The following is a 26,767-nucleotide window of genomic DNA, read 5'->3' on the forward strand; positions in this document are numbered from 1 at the left end:
AATGAAATCATGCTTATAAAGCTTGAGCACAGTGAATGACATGTAAAGGGGAGCTGACTGAAGTCCAGAGCAAGGACCAATGTAAGAGACCAGAATATGGGGGTGCCTGGTTGGCTCAGTCAGTTGAGCATTGACTCTTGATCTCAGCTCAAGTCAGGATCTCACAGTTTGTGGGACTGAGCCCTGCATTGGGCTCCATGCTGACAGCATGGAGGCTGCTTGTGGTTCTCTCTCTCCCGCTCTCTCTGCCTCTCCCCTGCTCATGTGCACACTCGCTTATGTCCTCTCTCTCTCTCTCTCTCTTTCAAAATAAATAAATAAGCATGAAAAAAATACCAGAATATGCCACCCCAAATATGTCTCTTTGGTTTAAGGTTTATTTTGAGCTCATGTTTTTTGAGAAACAGCAGACACAGAAGAAACTCTGAAAGCAGGGTAGAAGTTACCATTTTATAAGGGAAATTTACATTTATAAAGGAAATCTCCATTTGTAAGGGTGTACCAGAAAGAGAAGGAAGACTTTAGATCACAAGAGACTTACCAACAGAGAAGACACTGACTTAAATGTATATTAATAAACCTTATCCTTATTGACTGTACTCTTCCTGGTCATTTTCCCATAACTTGCCTCCCCACACTTCCTTTGTTTTAGCTAACGATGGTATTTAAGCTCAAGTTCTAGCCACCTCTTTGAGTTACTTTTCCCTGAGTTTCTCCCATATATATGAGATACACATGTTAATCAACTTTTTTGGTTTTTGGTTTTCTCTTATTCATTAGTCTTTTGTAATAGAGGCTCCAGCCAAGAACTTAGAAGAGTAGAAGGAAAGGGTTTTCTTCTCTGCCCTACACCACCTAGTTAATGGTTGAACCAGCTGGAGCTGAGAATGCACTTTTCCATGGAACCCTGGCTCCTGCTGCTGCCCCTGTGGGCACTCCAGTAGCTATTCTTGATAGCAGTAACAACAACAAAAACAACAAACAGATACATTAAAAACCAAAACACTTAGTTCATAAGGAATGAAAGAAAACTTGGTGGGGTTGATGTTCTATTTCTTCTTTTCTTCAACTTGATTAAGGAAATTGTCAAACTATTGAATCAAAAAGTTGAAATGGATGATAGAATGAATTTCATTTATATTCATTAGTTGTTCACATTTTTGCCTTTTTTTCTGAACAATCTGAAAATAAGTTATACATCCAGACACTTCACTACTAATTATTCCTAATTAGTATGCATCTCCTAAAAATAAGGACATTCACCTACATAACCATGATAAGATTACCAATAATAAAAATAATTTCCTAACATTATAATTCTTTTTTTTTTTAGTATGGAACACTTCATGAATTTGTATGTCATCCTCACACAGAGGCCATGATAATCTTCCCTGTATCATTCCAATTTTAGTACATGTGCTACCAAAGCAAGCACTAACATTACCTAATTCTAATTCTAATTCTAATTTCCCCAAACTATCCCCAAAATGTCTTTTACAACTAGACTTTGTTTTGTTTTATTCAACTAGGATCTAATCAAGGTTTATACATTGTATTAGGTTATTTCTCTTTAGCTTCTTTTAATGTAAAACAATCCCTCAATTATTTTTATTATTTATTATACTGACTTTTTGAAAAATGCAGGCCATATGTCTTACAGAATGTTCCACTGTCTGATTGTGTTTGTGTGTGTGTGTGTGTGTGTGTGTGTGTGTGTGTGTGTGTGATGCAGTTTAATGTTTTCTTCTACCACCTGTGTTTCCCATTAAATACCGAAGCTGGATGATTTAGGTTAAAACTTTTTGGTAAAGTTATTTCACAGGTGACGCTTTCTATGTCATAGAGCATCTCATCAGAATGCACACATCAGGCATCCCACTCTTAGTAACTAGGTTGGACTGCATGGTTAAAGTGCTGATCAGCAGATATTTCCCTTTGCAGTGAGCAAATAACTTGTGGAATGACACCCTGTTCTACCTTGTTCATTTCTGTAGCTCTCAGACCCTAGCACAGGCCACACCCAGCAGATGGATGCGTTCTACCTAGGCGCTACAAACTAAAGTTGAGCACAAGCACACAGATCTCACCGAGGCATTTCCTTTCATGGATTATTCTGGAATAATAGAGACCTTGCAGCCCTAGGAGATGGCAGTAGGAATACCTAGAGCAGGTGCTGAGGAATAACAAGGTTTCTGCTGATGGTTCAGGCTGAGTTCCCAGACCCATACTAAGTGCTTGGGAGGAGATGCCTTCTTTGAGAGACTGCTGGAGGAGGCTACCCAGAGCTGGGTAGAAGGCAGAAAAACAAAAACTTGTAAACTATCATTTCAAAGCTGGGAACAGTTTTCTGTTTTGCAGTAAGTGAAGACTCAGAATCTTCTTTAGTTTTCAGGAAACCACTTGCCTAGTTCATTAATGTTATGTAAATTTTAATCAGGAAATGTTTGAGCTAAATTGCTTATTACAATGTAAGAGGATGTCTATGCTTTTGCATAGTCATATCTCTTCAGAGCTTGTTCTCTTATGAGAAATCCTATTTTGTTTTGTTTTGTTTTGGAATGTGTGTGTGTGTGTGTGTGTGTGTGTGTGTGTGTGCGCTGCCTGACCATGGTTTAAAAATTCTCTGCACATGGAACTGTTGCTCATTCTGGTGGAGATGAGTGGAAGGGGCACCCCAAGATAGTCTGTATGTAGTCCTCACTGTTGTCATGAGGGCACCATCCACAGAAACTCCTTCACTGAATAGGAGAATGTGAATAGACTGGTTCCAAAGCAACCCTGGGCATTCCCAAAAACACCTGGGGAACATTTGAGGGGTAGCTTAAACTCATCTGCGTATGAAAGTTAAAATATGACCTCATGGTGATGTAGTTTGATGTAGCACACAAAATGCTCTTACACCAGTGTGTACACATAAAACTTCTTTGAGAGAGCAGTGTGGGCATAGAAGTAGTGGACACAGAGGTAAGAGCCACCCACATCCCTGGCAGCTTCGAGAGAGAACAAAAGGGAACATGTTGGCACCAGATCCTTTCACATTTTAACAGGCAAAGACTGTCTTCTTTGGCCAGGAGTGGAGGGTAGCTGTCTATGGAATATCACCAAAAATGAGTCAGTGCTAGGTATACAGCAATTCTGTCACCTACTGGCCTTGATATGTTACCAATGGGTCAGAATTTGGCCACATTAGAGTGGACCTCTTCAGTGGAATGAACACACTATCCAAAAGATTTCTTGATTCCTAGAATTCCACTTTTTTGATTCCTAGAATTTCTACATACCTTAAACCTCTTAGCAATAAAGTTTGAAGAACAATCCACCAATCTCCACTTATCTCAAACTAACCATAAGCCTCCTCCCAAGTCCCCAGGGACAAGCAATGTACTTTTCAGGATCCACCCTGTGCAGGGTCTTGGGTAGCACTGGGACTAATTTTGCTCAGGCAAGTGTGGTTTATAGCACAGGGCCTAAGATCTCAAAGTCTTGTCTCCCTTAACATCTCTCTTTGTTAATTAATTTTTTTTTCTAACTATTTATTTTTGAGAGTGAGAGAGACAGAGCATGAGCAGGGGAGGGGCAGAGAGAGAGGGAGACACAGAATCTGAAGCAGGTCCAGGCTCCGAGCTATCAGCGCAGAGCCCGACACAGGACTTGAACTCAAAAACTGTGAGATCATGACCTGAGCCAAAGTCGGATACTTAACCAACTGAGCCACCACCCAGGCACCCTGGGTTTATTGCATATATCTTATCACAATCTACCATGAAGTGATATTATACCATTTCACATATCATATAAGAATCATACAGTAGCATACTTCCATTTCTCCCCTCCAAGTCTTTATGCTGTTGTTTTCATGCATTTTACTTTTACTTATATTATAAACCTCCTAATACATCATTATTGTTTTTGTTTAAACAGTTAATTATCTTTTGAGATGCCAAGGAATACAGCCCTGCTATAAGAGAGGCTTTCTCAGACTGTGATCTGCCATCCACATTGGGACTGAGAGTCAGAAATGGTTGGGGCCCCAAGCCTTGCTCAAGAGCTTCCTATTAGTATTTCTCAGCTAGCGTAAGGAGCGAGAAGCATGAGAGCCAGCATACTGACAAAGATCAGATGAAGGACATTGCCTTCCTCTTAAGCCTATTGTTTCTGATGGCCTCAAGAAGCTGCCCTTATGTTAAGGAAGAGAGAACTGCCATGCAGAGCAACCAGTAAATAACTGAAATTTCAGAATGCTGAGCTATGTTTAATGAGATATTATTAAATATTTGGCTGGGGGTCACTCGGTCATACCCCTGATGGGAGGCAAATAACCAGAAAGCCTAAGTGCCAGCAGGACTTGTATTGTCAACAAGACCACAAGTCAGGCCCGGAAGCTGCTCTTGAACCACAAGATTCCATCTGGTTCCCCCAGAGTCTGGCATTGCACTTTGCTCCTTTCAGCACTATCCCCTTCTTCAGGCCAGCCTTCTGTTTTGCCTGAGCCTCACAGCGGTCATAGTGACCTGCCCAGCAGGGAAGTGTGGAGAAGCCACTCCTTACAAGATCTCCCTGACACTATTTAAGGGCCAGGGATCTGCCTGCTGGGCTAGATTTACCCTAGAGTCTGTCCCCCAGTCTCTACCCTGCCCCAATGCCAAGTCCAGTCTCTAGGTACAGCTCCTCTAGTTGGGCCTGAACTGCTACTCTCACCACCCAGGTGTTGAAAGAGGACACTTCAGATGTCATGAAATCTACCTGCCTGCCCAGGCAGGGTCCTTGATATATGGTCAACTATTAGCGTTTTCTCTCAAATAACTGAAGTGTCTCTGAATAGAACTTCCACCTGAGGTTCTAATTCTGGGACACTTCTCAATTTACACAGGATTTTCTACTTTCCCCTCCATCCACCTACCCTTCAGACAGAAGATATTTTTTATCATGTTTTCTTCTGCCTTCTCTCCTCAAAACCAAAACATTTTTAGTTGAATTAAATTCAGATAAAAATTTTTGAGCCCTATTAAGGCTATGTAAGATACAGCTGGACTCAGAGGTGGAAAAGTAGGAAGGGGGCACTGGGTGGCTCAGTCAGTTAAGCATCGACTCTTGATTTCAGCTCAGGTCATGATCTCATGGTTCGTGAGTTCGAGCCCCATGTTGGGCTCTGTGAAGGCAGTGCAGAGCCTACTTGGGATTCTCTCTTCCCCTCTCTCTGCCTCTTCCCCACTTGCATTGTTCTTTTCTTTCTAAATAAATAAATAAACTTTTTTTAAAAAGTTAAAAAAAAAAAAAGAATAGTAAGAAGGAATTTTCTGATCTCTATATCAAGGAATTTTGTCCCCTACTTGATAAGAAGTGGAATAGATCCAGGCTTGGTGAACCCTGAAGCTTATGCAATTTTGTGTCCCTCTTACACCAAAGAACATAAAACTCCAACTTCACACAAGATTAGTTTCCTTAAAATAAGGAAGAAAATCACAACAAATTGAAAACTATATAGGGGCGCCTAGGTGGCTCAGTCGGTTAAGCATCCATTTTCAGCTCAGGTCATGATCTCATGGTTCGTGAGTTCGAGCCCTGCATCAGGCTCTGTGCTGACATCTCAGAGCCTGGAGCCTGCTTCAGATTCTGTCTCTCTCTCTTTCTCTGACCTTCCTCTACTCACGCTTTGTGTGTCTCTCTCTCAAAAATAAACGTTAAAAAATTTTAAAAAAACATGTAAACTTTAGAAATACAAGAATCATAAAACCCAGAAAAATTACATATTTTCATAAACTGTCTGACATATCTTTATAACATTTTTTCCCCACATTTTTTGGTCCACGCACTGTCTGGTTGCTACTTTGTATAACAATAAATTTGTGAAATACTTTTTTATAGAAAAAAAAAGGATAATTTAGTCTTTCCTCTACCATGTTTGATCAAAGCTTGCTTTTCCCAGTGTGTGAGTGGCTCAGTCAGTTAAGTGTTGGGACTATGGGTTTTGGTTCAGGTTATGATCTCACGGTTTCGTGAGTTTGGGACCTGCACTGGGCTTGTGGTGACAGTGCAGAGCCTGCTTGGGATTTTCTCTCTCTCTCTTTCTCTCTTTCTCTGCCCCTCCCCTACTCATGCTGTCTCTCTCTCAAAAATAAATAAATGAACTTAAAAAAAACAAAAAAACAAAAACAAACTTGCTTTTCATCGACAGTTTAGAAAAGTCACTTTCAACTTCTCCAGCTCAGCTTCACAATTCATTATTTGTAATGCAATGTATTGTTGAATTTTTCCCAAATTTGGAGAAAACTATCAAGTTCATTTTGTACAGGAGCTATATATAATTTCAGGGACTTTCAAGTTTTCTTGTTCAGTGTGTCATCTTATTCTTTGAATTGACAACACTCATTATCCAGTTTGCCACCAATATTCTTACAGTGGCATATGTCAATGTTTTATATCAAGACAGCAAAAACTTAGTAAGAATCTACATAGATGTACTTGGGAGATGCCATTTCGGGCTGGAGAGAAGTATGAGCACAAGCACGCCTAGCAAAGACAAGAGTTCAATGGATGAAGCAAAGGGTACATGGATGGTGGCAATAGGTGATAAGACTAGGGTAACAGACCAGGCAGAAAGGTGGGAAAGAGTGTCAAACAAAGCAAATATCTGAGGACAGACTCTCATGCCTTTAAGTGTAAGAATCCAGTATAATCTTAAGTATAAGATTAGTATAAGTATATAGACTTGTGTTAAGTTCATAAGATGAACCCTAGGTTGAATCCTAACTCTGCCAAGTACCAGCCTGGCAACAACATGACTTTCCACAAAAACGACTAGCTAGCAACATGAATATATCCCCGAAATCCCACTAACTGGATCTCCAAGTCAACTTCCCCTTAGTCATATCCTCAAAATACCCCAATCATTCCCACACCAGCAGACTCAAGAGGAAGTATGATGGGGGCGCCTTGGTGTCTCAGTCGGTTAAATGGCCGACTTTGGCTTAGGTCATGATCTCACGGTTTGTAGGTTCGAGCCCCGTGTTGGGGTCTGTGCTGACAGCTCAGAGCCTGGAGCCTGCTTCGGATTCTGTGTCTCCCTCCCTCACTCTGCCCCTCCCCTGGTCGTATTCTGTCTCCCTCTCTCAAAAATACATAAACATTAAAAAAAAAAAAAAGAGGAAGTATGAGGGAGGGAGAGCTGAAGCAGTAAGAAGACCCTGCCCTGATTACAGTTAAAATGTTTTCTGTAAATTTTACAAAAACATATGACTACATGAACACATTGCTAGGGACTCTCCCAGGGCCATGCAAGGGGCTTATGCAAGTGAGGGGCCCAGAAATGTAAGTTTCTCTAGTTTCATTGTACATTCATCTCTTGGTGGAGAGCATAAAACAAAAACCACATACACACTATATTAGTTATTTCGTGTTGAGTAACAAATTATATCAAAATTTAGTGCCTTCAAACCACATACATTTATTATCTCAGTTTCTGAGGGTCAGGAATCCAGGCGCAGCTCAGTTGAATCCTCTGCTTCATGGTCTCTCACAAGGCTGCAGTCAAGGTGTTGGCCTAGGGTCTACAGTCTCATCTGAAGACTCAACTGGGGAAAGAATGGCTTCTAAGCTCATTCATGTGGTTGTTAGTAGGATTCACTGCCTTGAGGACTTAGACTAAAGGCCTCATTTCCTAGTTGGCAGATGGCTAGAGGCCACCCTCAGTTCCTTGCCACATAGGCCTGTCCAACATGGCAGCTTGCTTCATTAAAACTAGGAAGAGAGAGTTTACTAACAAGACAGGAGTCACAATCATTTAGAATTAAATCATGGAAGTGACATCTTATTATCTCTGCTGTAGTCTATTGATTTCAAGCAAGTCACTAAGTTTAGACACTTGGAGGCATCAAGAAGCAAGCCAGTCTCTAGAATAATTTTTAGTCTCCTTCCACCGGCAGAGACAACAGGCAGGACACAACCTGGCTGGTTGGCCTACAGCGTACAGCAGGAAGTAGAAATGCCTCTCACACACTGTGGCCATAGGAAGTGGTGGAGATGGAATGCCAGACTCCAGTCTAAATGGCTCATGCTAAGATTCAGGTTTCAAAATGAATCATTAAATGCAGAACTGGGACAGATACCAAAGTCAAGAACAGAGGCAACTGGAGTTGGACAAGAAGTGATTCGGGGAGTCCTTTAGGTAAATGGCCAGCACCTGTGGCAGGGTGTTTAGCTATCTTCAGGTTATCTTTGCATAGGCAGGTGGTCCAGTAAAAGGTTGGGATATGATACACAGAAAGGACATAATAAAGAGTTAGCAACCATGTGAAACAAACACTTCCCTGCTTTTTCTTTCTCCCCTCTCTGGAGACCTTTTAATGGCCACTCTAACTTTTCCTCTTTCTTTCTCTCCTTTTTTTTTTTTAATATTCATTTATTTTGAGGAGGGAGGGGCAGAAAGAGAGAGAGTGAGTGTATCTCAAGCAGGTTCTGTGCTACCAGCCCAGAGCCTGACACAGGGCTCAATCTCACAAACCGTGAGACCATGACCTGAGCCAAAATCAAGACTCAGATGCTTAACTAAGTCACCCAGATGCCCCAGTGAAAGTTTATTTTTTTAACAACTTTCTTGAGATATAACTCACACACCATACAATTTGCCTATTTAAAGTGTAGAAGTTAGTGGTTTTTATTGTATCCACAGAGTTGTGCAATGATTATCACAATGAATTTTAGATCATTTTCATCATCCCCCAAAGAAATCCCACATTCCTTAGTAGTCATGTCCCATTTCCCTCCACCAGCACCTCCAACCCCTAGGCAATCACTATTCTGCTTTACCTTTCACTGCCTATTTGAAATTAAAAGGTCACATGCTCTATAGGTCTCACCTGATAACACTTCTCAGTGACCACAAACCTTTGACAAACAAGGTAAGTCTGTGAGTAGAACACCAGGCTTTGCATAGTGAGTCACCGGGATGGGACATGGTGATGACTCTGTGATGATAAAACCTGAGCGAAGCAGCGATGGAGGCAAAAATCCCTGGACAGCAGAGTCAAAGGCCAAAGTTCATGGCTAAGGACTAGCAGAAATGCCACAGCACCAGTGCCACTTTATTGGATCACAATAGTCTCCCAAGTTCTTTTCTGGAAGGCCTAGGAAGAGAGTCCCACAGCAGGATAAAGCTCTTGGGCTTAGGAGTCGGAGGGCCAAGCATAAATACTGGTTTCACACTTGCTAGTTGTGTGAACTTGGGCTGACATACTTCTTAAGCCTCACTTTCCTGATGGGTAAAGAAACCAGGATTAGGATGGGTAGAGCACAGTGTGCAGGCTCACAGAACTTCCCTCTCTGCAGCTGAGAGCTTGACACACAGCCGGACCCCCAAGAGGCATGGAGGTCTCACCTTCCCACGTCCACCAACTCCAGGTGTATTTAAAAAATTTTTTTTAAATGTTTATTTATTTTTGAGAGAGAGAGAGACAGAGACAGAGAGACAGAGAGACAGAGAGACAGCATGAGCAGGGGAGGGGCAGAGAGAGAGGGAGACACAAAATCTGAAGCAGGCTCCAGGCTCTGAGCTGTCAGCACAGAGCCCAATGCGAGCCTCGAACCCACGAAACACAAGGTCATGTTCTGAGCTGAAGTCGGATGCTTAACCAACTGAATCACCCAGGCACCCTGCCAAATGCATTTTTGAAAGAATGATCACGTGACCATAAAAGCAGGGAATTGTCCTTTGGCTGTTCCAGCCTCTGCAGCTGTGCTGCTGGGGCTCAGCTTGCTCAGGCCCAGGAAAGTCCGGGGCAGCTTGCCACACAGAACTTTCTAATGAGCATCCATCCACTGTCCCCCTCGAAGCTGGGCCAGGTTATTTACTACCCCACTGTGGCGGAGTCAGGGTCTGGACTCAGGTTCTTCCTCCCTTGACCATATGACCCCACAGAGTGGACCCACCCCTACACTCGGGTTGTATGGGCACCTAAACACCTCCCCCTGCCCCATCTTTTCCCACCCCACCAGCATCTTCTCCCAAGGAACTGGATTTTTTTGCACATGCAAATACACACACACACACATACACACACACACACACACACATCTACCTTTTGGTTTTGTTGGCTCTTCAAGGCAAACACAGGAATAGAGCCTATTGACCCAACCCTGAAAGAGAAGCTGTAAACTGTCTTGCCCAGGGATCTCCAGACCTGCACTGAATAGACCCTGGGAGAAAGGAAGGCCTACCCAGCTTCCTAAGTTTCTTCACCCAAATTCTTTGTCCTAAGACAACTGTATAACTCCCATCCCAGCTGCCAACCAGTGCCTCAGGGTAGGAATCTGGAGGCACTCGCAGTGGCCTCAACCTAAAACTCAGGAAAGGAGTGAGGCTTTCATGATATCAGCCAGGTCCAAGACACCCAACTCCAGCAAGCCTGAGCAAAAATGGGAATGTACTGGCTCAAAGGGTGGTGAGGATGGGATGGCAGTGGATCCAGGGCTCTACACTGTCCTGAGTCACCTTTGCTCTCTTCACTCCCATTTTTCTGTTTCCATGGGTGTTGTCTTTTGCCAATGGGAAACTTTCTGCAGATAGTCAGGGAGCTGGTGGGGTAACCCCATTTAGCAACCCTGAGAAAAACAGCTCCCCTCTCCCAGCCCCAGAGGATTCCAACAGGCCCTGCTTGATCACATGCCCAGCTCACCAGTCCTGGGGCTCCACCCATCTCCAGGAGAAGGATGGAGGAAGGCATTTTGGGCAGGCAAAAATAGTAGTTTCAACAGTCCTCTACATGGCAGCTGTTTTCAAACATGGGAAATTTCTCCTCACTGAGTAAAAATAGAGCCCAAATGCTCTAAAATAGAGGAAGAGTCTGGAAGGCCAAGAAAGCTGCCAAGAACAGCCGTTCTGTAAATAAAGCACTATGTGCTAGAGTAGGACAAGGAACCTCCTGGAAAGCAATTCATAGCAGGCTATCCTTGAGCACACTGGCATCTCCTGACCCTGGCTGAGGAGCCCCTGCTCTCATCTAGAGGGAACGGGGTTACTTTAACTTGGGCCTCCTTGCCCGGTGTGGGAAGAAAATGCAGGCCTCTCCCACATGAGACTTTGCTGCTCCCTCTACCCATGACCAGACCCTCCTCCTCCGATGTGACCCCTAAAAGTCGCCCAGCGCTGCAAACCACCCCCTTGTTGGAGAAAACTCCACCAGCTTTTATGGGAGGAGGTCCACCTCTGGACCATTCCAGGACCACGAGGAAAGGGACTGTGGGTCCTCAGGTTCTGGTCCAGACTCCCACCACAAGGGATATGGGGGAATTTCCGCCCCAGCCATGGACACCTGGAAGTAAACACATTCTGCAAAGACAGTTGAACCCTTCCTCCTGTTCCACAGGGGCTCTGCCCCTGACCTGCAGTAACAGTAGGCTGTTGCCCTGCACTGATCCCCACGTGCTAAGGAGCATTCAACGTTCTGTGCCCTTCTGGAAGCTTCAGATATTTTGAATGAGAGTGCCAACCACACTGCAAGGAAGTGACCAGCAAGAGGTGGATCAGCATGGGATGCAGAGGATAATGAAGGAACAGAAGGAGCCAAACCATAGGAAGAAAACGAGAGAAAGAACAGGAACAGAGGGAGCAACAATGATGATGAAAAAACCAACAGCCACCATTCACTGAGCACTTACTACACTCCAGGCTCCAAGCACTTCCCACACATTAGCTTATTTAATTATCCGTACATTTAAAAAAATATTTTTTAGGGGCGCCTGGGTGGCGCAGTCGGTTAAGCGTCCGACTTCAGCCAGGTCACGATCTCGCGGTCTGTGAGTTCGAGCCCCGCGTCGGGCTCTGCGCTGATGGCTCGGAGCCTGGAGCCTGTTTCCGATTCTGTGTCTCCCTCTCTCTCTGCCCCTCCCCCGTTCATGCTCTGTCTCTCTCTGTCCCAAAAATAAATAAAAAACGTTGAAAATAAAATAAAATAAAATAATATTTTTTTAATGTTTATTTATTTTTGAGAGAGAGAGAGAACACAAATGGGGAAGGGGCAGAGGGAGAGAGGGAGACAAAGGATCCAAAGCAGGCTCTGCAATGACAGCAGACAGTAGTAGAGAGTCTGACTCGGGCCTTGAACTCACTAACTGTGAGGTCATGACCGAGCTGAGGTCAGACATTCAACCGGCTAAGCCACCCAGGTGCCCCTATCTGTACATTTTAAATGTACAAGCTTTTATTTATTTTTTTTTAAGTTTATTTATTTATTTATTTAGAGAGCACACACGAGCCAGGGAGGGGCAGAGACAGAGGGAGGGAGAGAAGATCTCAAGCGGGCGCAGAGCCTGACACGGGGCTCGAACCCATGAACCGTGATATCATGACCTGAGCTGAAACCAAGTGTTGGATGCTGAACCGACTGAGCCACCCAGGTGCCCCGGTACAAACTTTTAAATGTACAAATGTCCCCCAAGATATTTCTTAACTGCAAAGAGAAAGACAGCACCTTACAAAGGAGAAACCCAGTCAACATATTAAAATGACCAGGAATCAGACATTATTAACCCTCACTATGATGCACTGAGAAGGACAAAAAATCACTTCTGTGGCATTCCTGCCCAAAATACACAACCTCATTCTAATTGAGAGAACACAGCAGACAAACCTAAATTGAAGGACATTCGACTCCTCAAAAATAGTCTTCAAAAGTATTAAAGTCATAGAAGGCAAAGAAACATGAAGAAACTGCAATAGACTGGAGGAGTTCAAGAACAAGTGGGATCTTGAACAGGATCCTGGAACAGAAAATGGGCATTAGTGAGGGCAAAAATGGTAAAATTAAAGATCTGTAGTGTAGGTAAGAGAATATTTATTTCCTGTTATTCGTTCATCTAGTGCCAATTGTGATCATTGCAACGTGGCTGTGTTAACATCAGGGAAAGTTGGGTGCGGGTAGATGGGTACTCTCGAACTACAACTTTTCTGTGAGTCAAAAATTAATTCAAAATTTAAAATTTTTTAATTATTTTTTAATTTTATGTTTTTGGGGCAGTTTTTTGTTTATTTTTATTTTAAAGATTTTTTTTTTTAATTTTTGAGAGAGAGAGAGAGATGGAGCACAAGCAGGGGAGGGGTAGAGAGAAAGGGAAACACAGAATCTGAAGCAGGCTCTAGGCTCCAAGCTGTCAGCACAGTGCCTGATGTGGGCACGAACCCACAAACTGTCAGTGCATAGCCCAACGTGGGGCTTGAACTCGTGAACTCTGAGATCATGACCTGAGCCGAAGTTGGACACTTAACCAACTGAGCCACCCAGGTGCCCCTAGTTTGTTTATTTATTTTTGAGAGAGAGGGAGAGAGCACGAGCAGGGGAGGGGCAGAGAGAGAGAGAGAGAGAGAGAGACAGAGAAGTGGGACTTGAACCCACAAACCATGAAATCAAGAGTTGGATATTTAACCGACTGAGCTGCTACCCAGGTGCCCTTGAATTTAAAGTTTTCTAAGTGCAAGATTTCTCCAAACAAAGCAATCCATCTCAGAAGAGTAACTTACTGGATTGGTCTACCAGCAGGGAAAAACATCCAGACTTTGGATAAGGCAGAGAATATTTTTGTGTACAACGATGTGGTATCCTAGGATACTAGAATACTATATCCTAGGATATAGGATATGACTTTTTGTTAAGCAGGTCCTCACTTGCAGGGACTGGGCTGGCACCCATTTCAATAAGCACCTCTGTAGTTTCTGGAGGTGGAAGAGCAAGTCAGGCTGCCTCCTGCCATGAAATGCTGCCCCACAGCCTCATGGGCCAGCGGGCTCTCCATGATGTTGTTCTGCGTCTTCTGTCTTGTTCTTCAACCCAGCAGGGCTCAGCAAGTGGGAAAGTTCTTAGCTTTCTTGACAGTGCATCACAGCCCCTCCTCTTTCATTCCTTCCTCAGTGACTCACTTTTGGAGGCTTTCACAATCAAATAAATAAAGGTATTTCCCACCAATCTTAAGCTTGACAACTTCAACCCTCAGTGTCCACCAATCCTTTCTTATATCCCACAGAAGAAAAGTCAGTGTGACATTACTGCTATCTAAGCAGTTGAGGTTCGCCTACATTTGCTTATCTTCTTTATCTTTGTGCTTCTCTGGGTTTCTCCCATCTCATCAACCTGGAGGGTAACAGCAGATCAGAGGCTGTTGCTGAGAATCTGTAGCCCTGGCCTCCTGGCTGACTGCAGGTTGGTCCTCAAGTTTCAAATGAGCAAAACAGACGGGACTTCCACCTTGTCACTCTGCTGGACCTTGGCACCTGTCATCTGGCTCCTGGGTCTCCCTCCACCCAGTTAGGTTTTCTTCTAGGCCCCTGCAAGCCTGCCCGTTGGCTGTCTTTGTGCTGAGCCAGCAAAGCTCTGTTTTCATTCTCTTCTCTCCACCCCACAGACTGGAAACAAATTATCCAATGATTAGTTAACACTTCATCACTGTGCCACATTTTGCAATGAGGTGGGACAAGTGGAAAAAGGAATTCTGACCTCAGTGCCTTGAACCCTTGAACAACAGCAGGAAGAGCCCAGAAAGCTACTGATTCAAAGGAGGCGAGGGTTGAACATTTCTCTACTGCCCAAGGAGACTTGGGGTGGGGCCAGAGTGAGGCTGGGACGGCTTGATCACTTCCCACCCACGTAGCAATTTTTGGCAGCTGAGGGAGTGCTGCCTGGGCAGGCTTGGCTGTCTGTGAACCAAACCCAGAGCCCTCTTCCCAAGGCCACCTCCCTGGCTATAAGAAACGGAGCTGGGGACCCCAATTCAGGAGAGTGGGCAGTGTTTGTCTCCTCCTCCTACTAAAATCACCTTGAAATGACAATAACGGGATACAAAAATGAAGAAACCCAAAGTGGCATTGGCAACAAAGATGGTGCCATCAACAGAAAGATCACTTCTGAAAGATAGGAAATATATGCAATTGTATTACTGGACAAGCTGAAAGAAGGGAAGCACAGCCCAGAATACGGTCGAGAGAAAGCTGCAGGGATATGGGGCTAACATTCACAGGGGAGCTCCACAAAGTCTCCCAGCTTGCAGGAGGCAGTGGGGATGATTTACTGCGGCACTGGCTGCATAGCTGGCCCAACCCGTCCAAACACACACACACACACACACACACACACACACACACACACACACAGTTGGGTGAGCATGAGCTCAGATGCTTATATGCTAAGAAATGTTTCCTAGACAGAGAGATACAATGTTCTGGTTGGCAGGAGAAGCTGAGTAGTCCACGATGAAATAGACCCAAAGCAAAAAGGAGGAAAGGCAGCTCCAGCATCTGGTCTCCAGCCTACCTGTCTCCCACCTGCTCAGTCCATGAAAGGGTATCAGCCTCTACCAGGACACTACTCATACACACCCTCACTCAGCCTCCCCATGCAAGGAAGTGGTCTTGGGGATGAATGGCCCTGAAAAGAAACAGTTCCCAGGAAGTGACACAAGTCAGTTCAGCGCATTCATTCACAGAAATGGCCAAGGATCACTTCGTATTCTCTTCCATGAAAATTAAAGTGAAAACCAGCTAACTAAGGCCTGAGATACTTCACTAAGAATTATCAAAATAAAACAGGACTAACTCTTCTAAGTCACTGCATCCACAAAGAACAGGCTGCAATGGAAAGCAGAGTAATAAACAAGATACTGCTTTTTGAAAATTAAAAAAGAAAAAGGATGGCCAAAATAAAAAAGTTCTATAGAGGGCTAAGTAAAAGAATGATTAAGACTAGAAACCTGTGTGTATATGCACGCATGGCACACTGCAAACAGCTTTGTTTCCACTTGGTCCATGGCTTGGGACAGGGCTCCAGGGTGGTTAAAAAGCTGCCTGGTGGCTACAGGGAGAGGCTCGGGCACAAGCCCTGGTCTGGGGGGTTGCATGCCAGAGAGGCCCCTCAAAGGCTGCCGGGCTTCAGAGGCTTCTAGTCATGCTTGAGGACGAGACTTTATTTATTTTTATTTTTTATTTTTTTAATATTTATTTATTTTTGAGAGAGAGAGAGAGAGAGAGAGAGAGAGAGAGAGAGAGACAGATGAATAGAGACAGAGGGTGAGCGGGGGAGGGGCAGAGAGAGAGGAAGACATAGAATCTGAAGCAAACTCCAGGCTCTGAGCCATCAGCACAGAGCCTGACACTGGGCTGTAACTCAGGAACCATGAGATCATGACCTGAGATCATGACCTGAACCGAAGTCCGACACTTAACTGACTGAACCACCCAGGTGCCCCTTGAGGGAGAGCCTTTAGAAGAAATACTCGCCCAGCCCAGCCTGGGGGCCATCCCGCCTGCAGGGGTGAGTCAGGTGGTCACCCGTCTTCTTGATCCCCTTCTCATCCTGGTCCTCCAGGAAGTCACAGAGATGGGGGCCCGCGCAGGCAGAACCCAGGGCACATAGAGCCAAACGGGCCCGGTTCAGGTTCTTCACCAGAACCGGGGCAGTGTCTGTCTGGGGCGGTGTCTGTGGCTCATCCTGGAACAGCTTCTGCCTGGTCCTGGTCCCGGAAGAGGGTGTGGCTGCCTGGTTGACTTTGCAACTTCCGGGGACACTCCACACCCTTGCACCCTTGCCAACACGTGGAAGTAAGTGACCCATGCCCTCCAGATTCCCATTGTCATGGTCAAAATAGAAGCCCAGAGAGAGGTAGGTGTAGGAGGCCTGCAGATGCGTGTTGACCAGGAGGTTGACAGCCCCCTCCACCTCGGTGAAATAATTCTGAGGAATCCGGGGAGCTCACAGTTGATGGGTAAGAAGGAGCTAAGCTCAAAACAGGGTGTTGGCCAGTCCAAGAGGCAAAGGATGGCCGAGAAGATGGCTCCAAAAGTTGTGACTGGAAAAAAGGTTGGAGGGTGGTCAGGAGGCTGGTAGAAGGGGCGTCCCTGCATCCGTTCCGTCCAGACACTGTTGAAGCAAGAGACAGATCCGTGGGGCATACTGCAGGAAACCAAACTATTTTTGTAGTGGATTGCAGTGCAAGTTACAGCACACTCTACTCGGCCAAAAATCACCACACACTTAGAATGGGTCACTATCCTGGTGGGAAAATTATACGTCAATAAAGCTGTTGTAAACAAGAGCCCAGCCCCCTCAGGCCTTAAGAGGGATCATTCTGGGGCATACTTTCCACACTGTTCTTCTCCACAGATGTCCCATGGGATTGAGCTCCAGATCCATGCTGGCAGTTGGCTTAACACACACTCCTTATTGGCTGCCTTTCTTCCCAACATCACCTTCTCACAGAACATGTACCCAAGAAACTAATTGTGCTAGAATCCTTCTCTAGAGGTCTATTTCTGGAAGAACCCAAACCAAGGGCAGGATATGTTTTCATTTTGTACTCTTCTGATAGTTAAAGAAGAAGTGGTAAAGTTGGTGCCAGGATCAGGGTTACTGATGACATTTCAAAGAAAGGTTAAGAAAGCCAATCTGGGGGGCGCCTGGGTGGCGCAGTCGGTTAAGCGTCCGACTTCAGCTCAGGTCACGATCTCATGGTCCGTGAGTTCGAGCCCCGCGTCAGGCTCCGGGCTGATGGCTCGGAGCCTGGAGCCTGTTTCCGATTCTGTGTCTCCCTCTCTCTCTGCCCCTCCCCCGATCATGCTCTGTCTCTCTCTGTCCCAAAAATAAATAAAAAACGTTGAAAAAAAAATTAAAAAAAAAAAAAAAAAAAAAAAAGAAAGCCAATCTGGGGAAGGACTTGATGACGAGCCAGGAGAGAGTTTAGTTGAAGACAGGCCAGGAAAAGGCGTGTCCCAGGACAGTAGGTCTCCAGGGCACTGAGAAGCCCTTGCTGGGATACAAGTTCTTCCCAAGGCTTACTGCTAAAGTAGGATGAGAACATTCCCCTGATGCGGGACAGCTGTCAGGAAACTGCAAGCACCTTTGTTCCACTGCCAGGCCTCTTAGAAATAAGCCCTTGGATTACAATCAAATTAAAAACTCTACTTTCGTTGCCTCAGCACAATCAATATACCTCCCCTTTCACAATGCACACTAGGCAGGAAGAAAGCAACTACCAGAGCTCAAAAGCCACCACGGTTGCTTGGGTGGAAATTGCTAACCACAGACAGTGATGGAAAAGAAGGAAATACACCTAAGTAGGATTCCACTTTTCAATTTAAGTGTTTTAAAACTTTCTATATATGCATGGAATACACACGCTAATGTTGCATTTCAATTATTCTAAGGAGTAATAGTTTACACTTTAATATCTCTGCCATTGAGGCATATCATACAACTGACATAAATCATATTGAATGGATTTTAGTGGTAAATAAAATATTACAGGTTAAAATTAACAAATACACTTTATATACAATGTGACAAGATTTTTTGACTCTTTAAGTATTAAAATGCCTCTTTCTTGGCCTCTACCTTTTCAAAGTATTACTTTGAGACCTAAGTGAATCAGGACAAACACTTTAATTTTTCAGATTTACTGTTAACTCTAACAAGGTGAAGTTCAGCTTCAGGATTATGTGGCAGATGTTCCTAACATTTAAAGCATATAACCAATTTAAGCATCTGACTCTGGATTTCAGCTTGAGGTCATGATCTCATGGTTTGTGAGATTGAGCCCCACGTCGGGCTCTGCACTGACAGCACGGAACCTGCCTGGTATTCTCCCTCTCTCTCCCTCTCCCTCTGCCCATCCCCCAGCTCATGCAGTCTCTCTCAAAATAAATAAATATTTAAAAAAATAAAACGGGTGCCTGGGTGGCTCAGTCGGTTAAGCATCCGACTTCAGCTCAGGTCACGATCTCGTGGTTTGTGAGTTCGAGCCTCACATCAGGCTCTGTGCTGACAGCTCAGAGCCTGGGGCCTGCCTCAGATTCTGTCTCCCTCTCCTTCTGCCCCTTCCCTACTTGCACTGTCTCTCCCTCTCAGAAATAAACGTTTAAAAAAATAAAAATAAAATAAAACGTATATCCAATATACAATTAACATCAAGGAAAATTTATCCAATAATTCCCACAGCCCAGCTCATGAAGTATTTGTTTTCAACTGTTCTACACAAGAATTTTTACTTCATCTGAAATTTTTCATTAAGAAGGCAAATCACACTGAATTTGGCCCAAGTAAAGGCTTTATTCACTTCAGCTCTCTTGGAAGTGAAAATAAGTCATCCTTTGCCTTAATAAATGCATCTTTTCTCTTTCTGCATCTGAGGGGACCAAGACAACCCAGAACACCAAATACTCCAGACCACTGTCAATCAGGAGTAGCAAAGCAAATGGCCATACCTGGGGGGAAGGGGAAGGCGCTTTAATTCTGGATTCAATTTCCAAGTAACTCAGAGTATTTCCTTCCTGCCCTTCTGTTCCATTCTCCCTTGACCAACTAAAGAAAGGAAACCAGGGCCAGGGATGTCTCCTTCATCCTTTCCCTTTTAACGCCTGCTTGGGTTCACTGAAATTTAAACCCTGGCAATGTTCATTCAGCCTTGACCTTCAAACTTAGAATCGACATGACTTGGGAGTAGCCGTGAAAAAAGGTCCAAACACATTTCTGCTAGAGCTCAGGTGAGTAGTTCTCAAAGAGTGAATTAGACGGTGATGCTTACATCCATGAGGTGGAGGTTCAGGGGAGAATCCATCTCGTAGGCACCGAGAGAGGGTTTCGTGAACTCAAAGATCAGTTGGTGCCATGATAGAGCCAAAGGCAACATGTAAAGGTTTAAAACCCAGTATATCCTGTTGCTAAAAAAAGGACACAAACCCCCAAATAGACATGGGGTAGGATAATACAGTCTTTAAGATGCTGCTTTAGAGACAAGAATATACAATGGAGAAAGGATAAGTCTCTTCAATAAATGGTGTTGGGAAAACTGGACAGCTACATGTAAAAGACTGAAACTGGACCACTTTCTTACACCACACACACAAAAATTAAACTCAAAATGGATTACAGACCTAAATGTGAGATCTGAAACCATAAAACTCCCAGAAGAAAATATAATTTCTTTGACATCTGCTGTAGCAACATTTTTCTAATATGTCTCTTCAGGCAAGCGAAACAAATCAAAAACTAACTATAGAGGCTACACCAAAATAAGAAGCAAAAGAAACCATCAACAAAACAAAAAAGGCAACCTACTGAATAAGAGAAAACATTTGCACATGATATAACCAGAAAACGGTTAGAATCCAAAATAGAGAGAGAGGGGTGCCTGGGTGGCTCAGTCAGTTAAGCTTCCAAATTCAGCTCAGGTCATGATCTCACAGCTCATGAGTTCAAGCCCCACATCGGGCTCCGTGCTGACAGCTCAGAGCCTGGAGCCTGCTTCGGATTCTGTGTCTCCCTCTCTCTTTCTCTACCCTTCTCCGTTCATGCTTTGTCTCTCTCGGTCTCAAAAATAAACATTAAAAAAATTTTTTAAAGTATATATATAGAGAGAGGGAGAGAACTTCTATAACACCAAAAAAATAATCCAATTAAAAATGGGCAGAGAACACGAATGGACATTTTTCCAAGGAAGACCCACAGATGGCCAAAAGACACATGAAAAGATGCTCAGTATCTCAGTGTCATCATTAGGGAAATGCAAACCAAAACCAGAATGAGGTATCATTTCATTGGCTAGAATCAAAATGACAATAACAAGTGTTGACAAGGATGCAGAGAAAAAGGAACCTTCATGCATCATTGATGGGAATGCAAATTGGTACATGCATACATGTATATGAGATTCCTCAAAAAATTACAAATACAAATACCGTATGATCCATATAATTCCACTACTGGTATTTACCTACAGAAAATAAAAACACGAATTCAAAAATATCTACACACCCCTATGCTTACTGCAGCATTATTTACAACAGTTAAGATATGGAAGCAACTCAAGGGGCCATGCATAGATTAATGGATAAAGAAGATGTGGTATATACACATAGTGGAATATTACTCAGCCATAAAACACAGTGAGATCTTGCCATTTGTGACAACATAGATGGACCTAGAGAGTATAATGGTAAGTGAAATGAGTCAAAGAAAAACAAATACCATATGATTTTACTTATACGTAGCATCTAAAAAACAAATGAATAAACGAAAAGCAGAAATAGACCATGAACACAGAGAACAAACTGATGGCTGCCAGAGGAAAGGGGGTGGGAAGATAAACAAGATGAGGGAAGGGGAGTGGGAGATACAGGCTTCCAATTATGGAATGAATAAAATTCCTGGAGATAAAAGGACAGCGCCGGGAATATAGTGGATGATATTGTAATAGTGTTGCATGGTGGTAGATGGAAGCTACACTCAGGGTGAGCAGAACATAATGTAAGGAGAAATTTAATCACTAAGTTACACCTGAAACGAACCTAACATTGTGTAACAACTATACTCAAAAAAATTAAAAAGTTGCTGCTTTTGTCTTAAATTCTCTCTACTCACCACAAATGGAAGCATAAATAAATACTGATACTCCTCTTTCAAGACTCTAAATGGGAAAGCACTTTTAAGAATTTTTTAAATTTTCTTCAAGTTTATTTACCTAAAGAGAGACAGAGACAGCAAGGGAGGGACAGAGAATGAGAGGGAGAAGAGAGAGAGAATGCCAAGCAGGCCCTGCACTGTCAGCACAGAACCCAACATGGTGCTCGATCCCACGAACCACAAGACTATGACCTGAGCCAAAATCAAGAGTCAGATGCTTAACTGACTGAGCCACCAAGGCGCCCCAGTAATTTTAAGAATTAAAAACAAAAATTTTAATCTTTATTTTATTTTTGAAACAGAGACAGAGCATGAGCGGGGAGGGGCAGAGAGAGAGAGAGACACAGAATCTGAAGCAGGCTCCGGACTCTGAGCTGTCAGCACAGAGCCCAACATGGGGCTCGAACTCGTCAACCACGAGATCATGACCTGAGCCAAAGTCAGATGCTCAACCGACTGAGCCACCCAGGCGCCCCAACACTTTTAAGAATTTTAAACACAGGGGCGCCTGGGTGGCGCAGTCGGTTAAGCGTCCGACTTCAGCCAGGCCACGATCTCGCGGTCCGTGGGTTCGAGCCCCGCGTCAGGCTCTGGGCTGATGGCTCAGAGCCTGGAGCCTGTTTCTGATTCTGTGTCTCCCTCTCTCTCTGCCCCTCCCCCGTTCATGCTATGTCTCTCTCTGTCCCAAAAATAAATAAAAAACGTTGAAAAAAAAAAAAAAAGAATTTTAAACGCAAAGACAGAGGACCCCTTGAGACAGAGAAAAACTTATAGGTCAATATTGCTATTAATAGTTTCTGGGTGGAAAAAAAAAATGGTCTCTTTTGGGAAAATGTAATCAGATACAGGAAACAGAAGAGATCATAGATTATTACACATGACACAAGACAAGTAAAAATACAGTGACTTTATTTCCATCATCTTACAATCCCCAGTATCACATCTGGTAAGAAGCATCATTTCTATAAACACAAAAATATTTCAAGAAAGCATGTTACAAGATAGTATATGTAAGCAACAGTTTGGCAGAATTTTATCAACTCTAGTAGTTCACAGACCCCTCCCCCCAAAAAAGCCAAATTTTAAAATTCAAAAATAACAGTTAGCTTTATTTAACATATGTTACACCTTAACACTTAAAATATCATGCTCTAGTTAAATATTTCATCAACAACACTGTATACAAATAAAATATTACACAAAATATATTTAAGAAAATGTTTTGGTCTTTGATCTGAACAATAAATAAAAACACAGGCACTTCTACACTGAGACAGGGAAGCAGTCACTACTCAGAATAATTTTGTATACGTGACATGTGAAAATATGGCAAGAATAGAATCCCGGAGTTTTAAACTGACAATCCGTTCACGAGAAGGTCTGCAATTTCAATCTTTTCACTTGAAGTTCAGAAATTACAAATGCCTTCCTGGTCCACATCGAAAATTCCTAAGCACAATATGGCTGCCAGGGTCAATTCAATCTTTTGATGGCTATTATGGAATCATACTCATGATGTTCAAATACTAAAATTAGAGAATTATCACGGTACCACCCAGCAAACCAAATATCAGGACAGTTAAGCTTTCTCCTTAGTACAGTCATAAGACCATGTAACAAGGTAAACCGGATAAATGTCACATAGTGATTCTCATTTTGCAAAATTAACTGACCTACTAAAACAAGAAAATACTGTTGGGGTGGCAGGAAATTTTGACAGAAGTTAATTTTTGTAGACGATTTTAAAAATTCATCCAAATTTCATGAAAATAAATGGAATTGCATTTAACAAAAACCATTGAATCATGTATAACGAGGTCTTTGTACCCAGCATGTCTATAAACACCTAAATTGCAGATAATTCAGTCATTATAATGGAAAGTAAGCATACTCTCATACGAGGGCAAAACATAAATAACCTAAACCTGGAAATTCCAGAAACATAAATGATTTCAGCTAAGAAGGAAGGCAAATTAGAAAACAATGGCCACTAGCCATAGGAAGGACTGGAACCAATTTTCCCAGCATATCCTCTGTGAAAAGTTAACAATCTTCTGCTTTCCCTCTTCAGAAAGTACCACACCAGAGGGTATAGAGGCCCTCAAATGGATACTACTAATGAAGGCAGTTTTGATGGTTTAACATAGGTATTACCCCTAATGTGAAAGAACACAACATGGGAACTATTCAAGATATGTCTTTCTATGCAAAACTTAGTTTGTATATATTTCAGCAATTTAAATGAGCATCTTGCAACCGAGACCAGATATCAATCATCTCTTGAGGTTTTCTACTATGTACTAACATCAAATCTACATAGGAACAAATGTTATTCTTGTTTTTCTCTTCTATATCAAATGTCTTGAAACCTTTGTGTTTCTCTGGAACGAGGCCGAGTTTCTGAAGGCACATTCCAGTATAAACATCATCAATGGGGTAGAGAAGGACCCGGTCGGTTATACTGTACAGCCTCAGGGCCAGGTGGCCAGAGTAGAGGAATCCACCTCCCCCTGCATAAGGCGGATAGACACCAGTGTAAACAACTTCTGGGATGTAGTACTTCAGTTTCTTATCCCGATGAGGTCCAGCATTGTGGATCACGTCACCTATAAACAAATCTTTGGCTTTGTTCTTGGATAAGCTATTCAAGTAATTCAGGATGTGATGCGTGTTCACAAAAACATCGTCATCGCCCTTGAAAACGAACTCAGCATTTGGGCAGGAAGTGCTCACCCACCTGAGAAAGAGCACTTCTTTCAGGGACAAGTTGAAGAAAGTGTCTCTGTAGTTCCACATAAGAATGTCTTGGTGCTTCTCACTCTCGAATTTCAACATATCTGACAGGTCCGGGTGGTTGTCCTCTGGCGGGGTCTGACCCAGTAAGAAGACTCGCACTACAGTTTGGTTCCCCATGTTGGTTTCTCTGCCCCAAGATTCCCGAATTGCTTGCCTTCTAGCAAAATGTGGAATGAGGGACTTTATAGCCAGTAACAAGAAGGGTTTCTTTGCACATTTTTCCGGTTGATCTATAAGTAGTGAATAATTTCGACATCTCAGATACAGTAGAAAGTCTTTAAATCTGTCTGGCAAATTGCTGAAACCTGAAACGACTGACATGACCCTCAGGTCAGGTTCACAAAAGTTTAGATGGCTTATGTTGGAAAACCCGTATACTTCCCCCGTCTGGTTGGCCAACATATTCAAAATGGGATTGTACCGCCTGTTCAGCTTTTCTTGTTCTCTGTTCCAATATGCCACAGGGGGGTCAGATATCTTCCAGAACTTTTCTTTGGGTATTATTACTTCCCCCTTTCCATTTTTTTCTTGGCTGCTGCTTTTGGAGACTTCCACAATCAAATAAATGAAGACATTAACCATCATCAGGATACCCAACAATTTTATTCTTCGACGTCCAACACTCATTTCTCATATCTGGAATAAAAAGGAGGAGCATTGTATTAATTAGGTACTTATTAATTTGCATTTGCTGACATATGTCACTTGCCTCTTTGTCTTTATCTTCTTTGGAATAGTGGTTTGGAACACAGATTCGAGGCTCATACTGCCTAGGTTCAAATCATGGCCCTACTATTCTAGCTCTGTGACTGTGGGCACGTTGTATAACTGATGTCTCAGTTTCTCCATCTATAAAATGGGGGAAATAACTCACTTCATAGAATGGTTGCTTATGAAAAGCTTTCGAAACAGTAGCTGGCCCAAAGCAAGCAGTACATAAGTGACTGTTAATAGAGTGGCTGTTTTAGACACCTGAAGGCAAAGATATACATTTACTAAGTAACCCCACAGGTGTTCAACTGCCTTGCTTACAAGGACACACATACAAACCAGTGTGTTGCAAACTGATTCACTCACAATTCATAACGAATACATTTTATATTGTGACCCAGTTCACACACAGAACTGTATTCATGTGTGTTACAATGTGTGAGTTTCCGTGTAATTCACAGATTTTTTTCTATTTTGTTTTATTTCATTTTTTAGAAAATGGTAATATGAACCCTGAATTGTTTCTCAATCCACACTTTTATAGATGAGGAAACCAAGGCAGAGAGATTAAGATGCTTGGCCAGGGTTGCAGGGCTAGGAGTTGGATGAGACTGAGTATTTTTTTTTTTAAACATTTATTTATTTTTGAGACAGAGAGAGACAGAGCATGAACAGGGGAGGGTCAGAGAGAGGGAGACACAGAATCTGAAACAGGCTCCAGGCTCTGAGCTGTCAGCACAGAGCCCGACGCGGGGCTCGAACTCACAGCCCTCACGGACCACGAGATCATGACCTGAGCTGAAGTCGGCCGCTTAACCGACTGAGCCACCTAGGTGCCCCAAGACTGAGTATTAAGAGAAACAAAATGACAAGACTCATACTGGCTTTATCCTACTGGCCAAAAACTGAGGACAACCCAAATACCCCAACAGAAGAATGGACTGTCAAACTGTAGTATTTCATACAATGGAATAACCCCCAGCAATAAAACTACTACTAGCTAAAATAGTACACTGTGCATGAAAGACAGACCACAGGGGCACTTGGCTGGCTCAGTCAGTAGAGCATGCTACTCTTGATCTTGGGGTCGTGAGTTTGAGCACCATGTTTGGTGCAGAGATTACTTAAAATAAACAAAGAAATGTTAGGGGTTTTTTTTGTTTTGTTTTTGTTTTTTTAAAGAAGACCTCAAATTCCATATATGTTAGGTTCAAGAAGGCAAGATTAACCTAGGATCTAAAAACCTGAAAATGATAGAGATAGAGGTTTTGACTGGAATGGGGCAGGAAGGAACTTTCCAGAGAACAGAAATGTAGTATGTATATCTTGGCCTGGATGAGGGTTTCATGGATGTACACATTTGTCAAAACTCAAATTGCATACTTAAGATCTCTGCTGTTCATAGCAAAACGAAAAAGGGAAATGAAAATGACATTTTCGTGAAATATCAAAGGCCAAGAATAGATTTCAGGCTGTGGGCAACAGAAGAAAGAGCAATAAAATAGTTTATTTGCCAGGGATGTAACTCCAGAGTTCGAGCACTACTGTGATGGATGACTTATACAAGAAGCATGAACTTGACAACCCAAAAAAATAGGAATGGTAATACACTGCAAGGAATGTTCTTACCAGGTTAATTCTATCACTGAGAATCTATCCTTAGAAAAGAATTCCTAAGAAGTACTGTGTCCCAGGCACTGTGTAATACCTTACTTGATATAGTGAATCTATGAAGTAGGTGTGGTTACCTTTATTCCCATTTTATACCTGAGGAAACAGATTTAAAGAAGTAACTGTTACAGGCAGAGCTGGAATCCCAGCCAAGGCAA

The 26,767-nt window shown here is 43.1% G+C and overlaps 2 protein-coding genes, 1 long non-coding RNA gene and 1 other non-coding gene across 11 annotated transcripts in view; all 4 read right to left on the reverse strand.

Moving 5' to 3' along the window:
- Nucleotides 1–1,328: 1,328 nt before the first annotated feature.
- LOC131486396 (U6 spliceosomal RNA) lies at nucleotides 1,329–1,435 on the reverse strand. The gene has a single exon (XR_009249309.1). It is a non-coding gene; the product is annotated as a U6 spliceosomal RNA (small nuclear RNA).
- A 5,984-nt stretch (nucleotides 1,436–7,419) lies between these two features.
- On the reverse strand, nucleotides 7,420–9,414 carry LOC131485044 (uncharacterized). Of its 2 annotated transcripts, none has more exons than XR_009248598.1 (2): nucleotides 8,856–9,414; nucleotides 7,420–7,571 (listed from the first exon to the last, which is right to left on the reverse strand). It is a non-coding gene; the product is annotated as an uncharacterized LOC131485044 (long non-coding RNA). The 2 variants fall into 2 exon arrangements; XR_009248597.1 differs by having other exon boundaries at nucleotides 7,420–8,212.
- A 6,824-nt stretch (nucleotides 9,415–16,238) lies between these two features.
- Nucleotides 16,239–17,168, reverse strand: LOC131486319 (ferritin light chain-like). Its single transcript, XM_058686393.1, has 2 exons — nucleotides 17,115–17,168; nucleotides 16,239–16,709 (listed from the first exon to the last, which is right to left on the reverse strand). The coding sequence occupies exons 1-2, from the start codon at nucleotides 17,166–17,168 to the stop codon at nucleotides 16,239–16,241; spliced, it is 525 nt and encodes a 174-aa protein (XP_058542376.1).
- A 5,155-nt stretch (nucleotides 17,169–22,323) lies between these two features.
- The window catches only part of B3GNT2 (UDP-GlcNAc:betaGal beta-1,3-N-acetylglucosaminyltransferase 2), a 201,526-nt gene continuing 197,082 nt past the window's right edge, over nucleotides 22,324–26,767 (reverse strand). For 6 of the 7 annotated variants that reach the window (XM_058683979.1, XM_058683973.1, XM_058683974.1 and 3 more), the window contains one exon: nucleotides 22,324–24,863. In XM_058683979.1, coding sequence (XP_058539962.1) covers nucleotides 23,661–24,854 — 1,194 coding nt within the window. In that variant the 5' untranslated portion in view covers nucleotides 24,855–24,863 and the 3' untranslated portion in view covers nucleotides 22,324–23,660. Of the gene's footprint in view, nucleotides 24,864–25,450; nucleotides 25,475–26,767 lie in introns of those variants that run through there. The other variant, XM_058683978.1, reaches the window with a different exon arrangement.

Source organism: Neofelis nebulosa, chromosome 9 (genome assembly GCF_028018385.1).
Source record: "Neofelis nebulosa isolate mNeoNeb1 chromosome 9, mNeoNeb1.pri, whole genome shotgun sequence".
Taxonomy (NCBI): domain Eukaryota; kingdom Metazoa; phylum Chordata; class Mammalia; order Carnivora; family Felidae; genus Neofelis; species Neofelis nebulosa.

Excerpts from the sequence above, each read along its gene's own strand:
- LOC131486319 (XM_058686393.1), bottom strand. The coding sequence starts at position 17,168 with ATGGATCTGGAGCTCAATCCCATGGGACATCTGTGGAGAAGAACAGTG. Across the intron at positions 16,710-17,114 it reads GGAGAAGAACAGTGTGGAAA|AATTATTTCACCGAGGTGGA; the intron begins GTATGCCCCAGA and ends CGGATTCCTCAG.